Here is an 8,025-nt window from a genome sequence, read left to right as displayed (position 1 = left end):
GTTCGACACTTCACGTGGCCTTTAACGTGCACATCGCCTGGCACAAGCGCCGTTTGTGACGTCACCGTCACTTAGTGGCGAATGGCGGTTGTTGTTGTTGTTGCTGATGTGTGGATTGTAATGATGGTGTGTGGATGATATTGATGGTGTTGATTGTTGCCACGTTTTGCGCCGTACATTTGGATCTGAAATCTAAAATCTCGCACGAAAAAGATTGACATCTCAAGGAACTCTCAGTTTAATTATTTATTTGTGTTATAATTTTTTCGTAAATTATTGTGTATTTTATTCTTATTTTGAATATGTTTATTAAAAAAACAATCTTTACGGTCTTACACAATATTATTAACGGTTATTAGTGGCGAATAATCACTTATTCAGCGAAGGAGCTGTCTCGGGCTAAGCTCCAGAAAATATTTCCCTATTCTTGCCGGGTGGTGAGGGGGGCGGATATAAAATTCCATACAATAAATCAAGCCTAATTAATCCCAATTTACGTACAATCGCCCCCCATTAAAAAACCCCCCACAAAAGATTAAAATCTTTCTTGATTTGAAGCTTTCGTGACTGCAGGGATCCATACTCTTTAGCTCTTTCGGTAAAGTCACGTAGGTAGAAAAATAAAATAAAACAAAAAATAATATATCACGACGTTACGTGACTTATCGAAATAACCAAAGACTACTCAAATCTTTGCCTCTCTTGCTTTTTACAATTGCAAAATCGCCGCGGTCCCTTAACCTTAGCTGGGGGCGGGGCGGGGCGAGGGTTTAGGGGCGGTCTCCAATGTGAACCTCCGGTACAGTCGCGAAGGCAAATGGTCGCGGCCCCTCACCGCGCACGTTGTCCGACTCACGTGGCAGGGGGAGCCATGGCGGGAAGGGAGGTGAGGAGCCGACGGGCGCTCGCTGTGAGCCACGTGGCCATGGCAAGACAATTTAGCCTCTAACAGACTGTAGGGGGCAAGTGCTGTTAGCGGCACTGTGGCACACGAGAGGGGGGTGGGTGGCCAGCAGCCACGCCCGGCCGTCTTTGTCTCCCTAAGTGACGGTGTTTACACATCGCACCAGGTACTCATTTGAGGCTGAGTCGACCTAGGGGAGGCCCGGGACCGGTTCAGATCATCGTCACTGGGTGATGGCCGTGAGCGGGAATCGATCCCGGGTGGCCAGGTTCATAGCGCAGCGTAGCGCTACGCGACCGCTCCCCGTGACACTGTGGGACAAACGTCTTCAGGTTGTGTTATAGGATGTGGGGGTGCTATTCTCGGTTGTTTAGCCGTGGCAGGGTGACGGCTGTGTGCAGGGTGATGGCTGTGTGCAGGGTGATGGCTGTGTAGCTGTGTGCAGGGTGGCGGCTGTGTGCAGAGTGACGGCTGTGTGCAGGGTTACGGCTGTGTGCAGAGTGACGGCTGTGTGCAGGGTGATGGCTGTGTGCAGGGTGACGGCGTGTGCAGGGTGATGGCTGTGTCCAGGGTGATGGCTGTGTGCAGGGTGATGGCTGTGTGCTGAGTGACGGCTGTGTCCAGGGTGATGGCTGTGTGCAGGGTGACGGCTGTGTGCAGAGTGATGGCTGTGTCCAGGGTGACGGCTGTGTGCTGAGTGACGGCTGTGTGCAGGGTGACGGCTGTGTGCAGGGCGACGGCTGTGTGCAGGGTGACGGCTGTGTCCAGGGTGACGGCTGTGTGCAGGGTGACGGCTGTGTGCTGGGTGATGGCTGGGTGCAGGGTGACGGCTGTGTCCAGGGTGACGGCTGTGTGCTGGGTGATGGCTGGGTGCAGGGTGACGGCTGTGTCCAGGGTGACGGCTGTGTGCAGGGTGACGGCTATGTGCAGAGTGACGGCTGTGTGCAGGGTGATGGCTGTGTGCAGGGTGATGGCTGTGTGCAGGGTGATGGCTGTGTGCAGAGTGACGGCTGTGTGCAGGGTGATGGCTGTGTGCAGGGTGACGGCTGTGTGCAGGGTGACGGCTGTGTGCAGGGTGACGGCTGCGTGCAGGGTGACGGCTGCGTGCAGGGTGACGGCTGTGTGCAGGGTGACGGCTGTGTGCAGATGAGCCCAGAATGAGGCCTCGTCAGATCAGGGAAGCTAAGCAAAGCCGAGCCTGAATATTTCTTGGATGGGTCATCATCGTGCATACAACATAATACTGGATTTGTTTGGGTTAGATCGCGTAAAAATACGTGTCGTCGGTTGTAAATGTTGTGGCTTTGCTCTCCAACACACCGGCGTGCTGTACCAGTAACGAACTGGCCATGTTCTGTTTACGTGACAAACCTTACTAGTTGGCTGTGTCGGGTGGTGGCGGGTTTAACGACACATTTCTATATTTACGCGATCTAACACACAAAAAAACAACAACCTGTAATTATAGTTGATATTGGTCGCGAAAGGCTGCGTGTTGCCGGAGTGCATACAAACAGGTTGATGTGGAGCAAATGTCGTGCTCCCCAACGGCACTGCTAACGGTGGTGAGGTGTAGTCAAATGACACCCCCGCGGTATACGAAGGCCTTCATCCAGCAGTGGACTGACAATGAGGTAACAACTTCGGTTGCCACCTGTCCGGGATTGGCGCGGATAGTGCGGGGATCTGTACCGGGATGGTAAGAATCCATTTGGTGCCGAGGTTTGTAGCGCCTCCCTTGAGCACGCTTGGCTACGTACGGCACGAAAGAAGTTCAACATACAGTAACATCCATGTTTATACTGCACTTGTTTCGTAGACGCAGACTGGCCGAGAACTATATCCGGGGTTTGGCCTCAAGTGGGAAAAGTTGGCAACCTTAGGGGGCGGACAATGGCCACTCAATGACCCCGACATCAAACCCGTGTGTGTGTGTGTGGTCTCCCCTAGGTGGACTCGGCCTCAAATAAGTACCTAGTTGCGGTGTGTAAATATCGCCACCGGGGCAGACAAAGACGGTCGGGCGCATTATTGGCAATCCACCCCCTCGTGCGCCGTTTCCGGCCTTCATAAGTGCTACTACTCGCAAACAGCACTTGCCCCAACACTCTGCTCAAGGCTATACGGGGGGGGGGGTGCTTCTTTATCTTTGTGGCGTGCAGGAAGAGGCGACGGCTGCGACGGGGGGCTCCGCGTGGTACGCGCACCCCGTGTACGCGCGCTACTGGAGCCACTACCGCGACGCGCAGGCCTGGACGCGGAGGCACCAGAACGCGCGGCGGAGAGCGCTGACGGAGGCCGCGTGAGTGGGGCGCGCTCACGCGACCCTTGGCCAGCGCCGTTACCATGACCCATAGATGCACCAGCCAGCCACTTCTCCCCCGTGCCTAAATAGCCAACCAGCCCATTAGACCACCCATAGATACACCGCCCAGCCACCTCCCCCATGCCTAACTAGCCAACCAGCCCATTAGACCACCCATAGATACACCAACCAGCCACTTCTCCCCCGTGCCTAAATAGCCAACCAGCCCATTAGACCACCCATAGATACACCAGCCAGCCACTTCTCCCCCATGCCTAACTAGCCAACCAGCCCATTAGACGACCCATAGATACACCACCCAGCCACCTCCCCCGTGTCTAAATAGCCAACCAGCCCATAAGACCACCCATAGATACACCAGCCAGCCACTTCTCCCCCGTGCCTAAATAGCCAACCAGCCCATTAGACCACCCATAGATACACCGCCCAGCCACCTCCCCCATGCCTAACTAGCCAACCAGCCCATTAGACCACCCATAGATACACCAGCCAGCCGCTTTTCCCCCATGCCTAACTAGCCAACCAGCCCATTAGACCACTCATAGATACACCAGCCAGCTACCTCCCCCATGCCTAACTAGCCAACCAGCCCATTAGACCACCCATAGATACACCAGCCAGCCACTTCCCCCCGTGCCTAACTAGCCAACCAGCCCATTACATGACCCATAAATATGCAAGCTAGCCAGCCATTTTCCCTATGTCTAACTATCCAACCAGCCTATGTAGCTTGCCAGTCCTATATCACCATCGGCCATACTCAATTCACTGCTGGATTGAAGGCCTCCCCAAGCCATCACCATCTCTCAGTTCTGTAATGTAGCAATCCTAGCACCTTCTCACAAGCTAATGTCACTCACCATGACTGTGGTTGATGTCTTCTTGGCCGCGTTCTCGCCTTTGGCTGCCACTCCGACGTTGGTCTCGACCACCGGCCTTCATCCCTTCTAGCTATGTGTCCTGCCCAATCTCACTTCATGTATATATATATATTTTTATTCCCGAGTTGAATTTCTTTTCTCTTTGTCGCTGCACAGGCAAGGCCTGGACTGGAGCAGCCTAGTTGGGCTCCCATTTCCGTACGATCCATCGCATCCCTACGCTGCATCTCACCACGGCCCCCAATCACACCCTCCGTGTCTGGGTCACAATCACTGCTCGGCGCAAGCTGCCGGCCATCGGAGACGTCATCATCAGCAGCAGCATGATCATTATCATCAGCAGCAGCATCATCATCAGAAGCACGAGGAAATGCCAGAACATCATCACTTCTCGTCACAGGCTACCGAGCATCAGAGAGATCATCAGCAGCATCAGCATTATCACCATAATCAGCAGCGGCAGCATTGGCAGCAGCAACTGATTGACGAAGTTCCGGATCTGAGGAGCGAAGAACCAGACGAGGATTCGGATCCGGAGTCCGAGTCGGAATCGGAGGCGGAGAGCGACGTGGAAATCACGGACGAGCTGCGCGCGTATTTCGCCGAGACCGAGCGACACCGCGAGGAGAGGAGTGAGTGCCGATGAGCCGGACGCCAAACCCATCGCAACCGCTCGCTCACCGCAGGCGTTGCACCCCATAACTTTTATCGCCTAGGTATCGAATCCATCACTCTTGTCGCTCGCTGACCATACGTCTCATTAGAATCTTGCAGGCAAGCGTTGTGGGTGTAATCAGGAAGAGGGTGTTGTGATTGGTGGCAGACGTTTTCTACCAAAGCTTTGCGACCTTAGGTAGTACCAATTTCTTCAATGGCCTATGCATTCTTAGCCAGGTGGTGGCGGCGACGGCTCGCAAAACCTGTAATCCAGCACTAGAGGTGAGGGTTGGTGAATCACGCAAAATTTTGTGAAGCTCCCTTGCCTTTGGGCAGCGAGTTGCCATACCCTGGCTCGCCAGGAGAAGGCGGGGAACAGATAATTGGACTAATCTCCATCTGCCCCATCCATATGCTACAGAGTGTTGCCCAATTTGCAAGCGTGGGTTTTCTCTGGGCGCTCTGGTTTTCCTCCAAAGTGCATAAACACCACAATAATTGGCCGAAAACATCTTCATTTAAAGTCATATCATGCAGGACCCTCCTGAAAAAGAGTCATTGGACTCGGGTGTGGTTGCCTGGGTTAAGTTATTATTATTATTTGGACTCTTGAAGTGTGGCATTCGTAGGCCCTGCCTGTGCTGATAGCGCTCTCTGCAGGCTGCGTTTGCTGCACTCTTTAAAAAATTATGAATCGCATTCCGCTGTGCTTTAGTTAAAGCGGTGAGAGTCCAGTGAGGTTCCTTATCCCTGAGCTTGGCGATCCGAGTTCGATTGCAGGCCCACGTCAGCACTGTGGAGACAAAGGTGGCCGGACGTAGTGCTGGCACCTCTAGCCCTTGTACACTGCTGGTCTTATTAGGTGCTCGCTAACAGCAGTAGCCCACAAAGGCTTTGTAGCCTACATGGGGATCTTTGCTTCTTTGTGTGAGTCTTGTGTGTGCATGTGTGGGTCTGCGTGCGTGTGTGCGTTTCAACATCGGTGACCAATATCTGAACCGGTACCGGTCCTCGTCTAGGTTGACTCAGCCTTAAAGTAGTACTTGGTTTAGTGTGTAAACATCAGCACTGGGGAGACAAAGGCGGTCGGGTGTTGTTTTGGCCACAAACCCCTCGTGTGCGCCTCATCAGCTTTCATGGGTACACTCGCTAAAAGCACTTGCTGAAACAGTCTTGTCAAAGGCTATAATGGGGGATCATTGTCTTTGCACATGTGCACCCATATTTGATCGGCGCTAACGCCAGTGCTCTCTCGCCCTCTGTCTCTCTCTCTCTCAGGGCTGGAGCAGGAGCAGGAAGATGAACGAGCGGAGGGAATGGTGTGGGCAGATGAGCCGCCGGGGACGAGGCAGGTGATGAGCTCGCTCACATCGACTCGTCTGACACGGCACTCGCATCACAAGCAATGTGTGTGTGTGTGTGTATACGTGTGTACGTAAGTGCACGTGCACTTGCATGCTTGTGTAGCCGCGTGTGTACATGCATGTGTTGTGGGGAGTGAGGGTGTAGCGGTTAGCGCTACGCTGCGCTACGAAGCCGGCGACCCGAGTTCGATTCCCGTTCACGGCCAACATCGGTGACGATTATCTGAACCGGTCCTGGGACTTGCTTAGGTCGACTCGGCCTCAAATGAGTACCTGGTGCGGTGTGTAACCCTCACGACTGGGGAGGCGAAGGCGGCCGGGCGCGGTGGTGGCCACCCACCCCCTCGTGTGCCGTGACGCTCTTGCCCCAACAGTCTGTTGAAGGCTAAACGCAGGGGATCTTTGTGTCCTGTGTGTGCGCGTGCAGGCGAGTAGCCTGGCTCCACAAGAACGGCCGGGCGAGCGTCGGCGCGTCGAGATGGCGCGTCTGTACGGCGAGGAGGCGTGCGTACGGATCCTCGCGCTGGAGGCCGCGATGCAGCTGTCGTTCGACCAGCACTGCGACCGCACGCGGCCAAAGTACTGGCCCATCATCCCACTCAAGCTGTGACGGCGACGGCCAGGCGCTTGGCCCATTAACACCAGTCAAGCGTTGAGCACGCAGCCACAGCTACCAGGGAGAACGCCCGTCCATTTCACCCCATGAGTACTTTTTCACTCAAATGTCTTTCAACTTCTAGTCCATCAAACTCAAGTTAATGGCCCCACAGCCGGCCGAAAGCTGAGACCACGAACAGTAAGGCACTGGCCCCATTTACGCACGTGGAGTCAATGGACGTGTACAGCTGCAGGACGGAATAATAATTGATTCTTGGATGTGATCGTGGCCCTGAAACGTGACCTTTCGTCAGCTCGTGGACGGGCTGAATTCCTGCATCCCTGTCGTTCACACGAGTGAGTCGACCAGGGTGTTCCATCGGTGTCATCGGCTGAAATGTCAACATTTTTAGCAGCTCCGTTTTTAAATGTTTAAATTCCTCTCCACCGTATGGTGTTTGTGTGTGCGCACGTATGTTTATTATGTGAGAGTGAGTGTGGTATATGAGTGTGTTTGTATGTGTGAGGAGCGGTCGCGCGCTGTGCTATGAACCCGGCGACCCGAGTTCTGTTCTCGCCCACGGCCAACACCAGTGGCGATTATCTGAACTGCTCCTGGGCCTCCCCTAGGTCGACTCAGCCTCAAATGAGTACCTGGTGCGGTGTGTAAAAACATCGCCACTGGGGAGACAAAGGCGGTCGGGCGTGGTGTTGGCCACCCGCCCCCTCGTGGACCGTGCCGGCCTTCATAAGTGCTCCTTAACAGCACTTAGCTCAACAATCTGTTAAGGTTATATGGGAGATCTTTGTTTTTTTTGGAGAGTGGTAGCACAGTCTTAGTGATAACATCATCACTGGAAAGCCAAAGGCTGCTAGGCATTGTTCTGTACCAGCCTTAATAGGCACTGTTAATAGTACTTGCTCAAACAGTATACATATTCTTTGTTCTTTCGGTAAAGTCCCGTAGAAGGGAAATTATAAAATAATAAAAATTTAACAATGAAATTCTCACGACGTTTCGATTGCAACACAAGGAATCATCATCAGTTGTGAAAACCTGATGATGATATTGTTTTATTTTATTATTTCCCTTCTACGTGACTTAACCGAAAGAACCAAGAATATGAATCCCTGCAGTCACGAAAGCTTTAAATCGAAATCAAACAGTATACGTTGGCAAAAAGAGAGGGATGCTTGTATTTTTTAGTATGTGTGTGTGTAATTTAGAATGTTTTGATAAGGTGCAGTGGGAAATGTAGTTGTGAGAGTTCAATAAAAAAACAAATAAAAACTTGA

The 8,025-nt window shown here is 53.0% G+C and overlaps 1 protein-coding gene across 2 annotated transcripts; it reads left to right on the top strand.

Moving 5' to 3' along the window:
- Positions 1-778: 778 nt before the first annotated feature.
- On the top strand, positions 779-8,025 carry GEMIN8 (gem nuclear organelle associated protein 8). Of its 2 annotated transcripts, none has more exons than XM_032956643.2 (5): positions 779-886; positions 3,067-3,206; positions 4,268-4,743; positions 6,047-6,120; positions 6,560-8,025. In XM_032956643.2, exons 1-5 carry the CDS (start codon positions 818-820, stop codon positions 6,740-6,742), a joined length of 942 nt encoding a protein of 313 aa, XP_032812534.2. In that variant the 5' UTR covers positions 779-817; the 3' UTR covers positions 6,743-8,025. The 2 variants fall into 2 exon arrangements, with proteins under 2 accessions (XP_032812534.2, XP_075923952.1); XM_076067837.1 differs by lacking the exon at positions 779-886 and adding an exon at positions 1,123-1,236.

This window comes from Petromyzon marinus, chromosome 18 (genome assembly GCF_048934315.1).
Source record: "Petromyzon marinus isolate PM22_M1 ecotype Great Lakes invasive population chromosome 18, UKy_Petmar_22M1.pri1.0, whole genome shotgun sequence".
Lineage (NCBI taxonomy): Eukaryota > Metazoa > Chordata > Hyperoartia > Petromyzontiformes > Petromyzontidae > Petromyzon > Petromyzon marinus.
Note: the sequence above shows the minus strand (reverse complement) of the source record. Positions and strands in the feature narration are given on the sequence as shown.

Coding starts and splice junctions, on each gene's coding strand:
- GEMIN8 (XM_076067837.1), top strand. CDS start 1,138: ATGGCCGTGAGCGGGAATCGATCCCGGGTGGCCAGGTTCATAGCGCAG. Junction 1,237..3,066: donor TGTGGGACAAACGTCTTCAG/GTTGTGTTATAG, acceptor TGTGGCGTGCAG/GAAGAGGCGACGGCTGCGAC. Junction 4,744..6,046: donor GCGACACCGCGAGGAGAGGA/GTGAGTGCCGAT, acceptor TCTCTCTCTCAG/GGCTGGAGCAGGAGCAGGAA.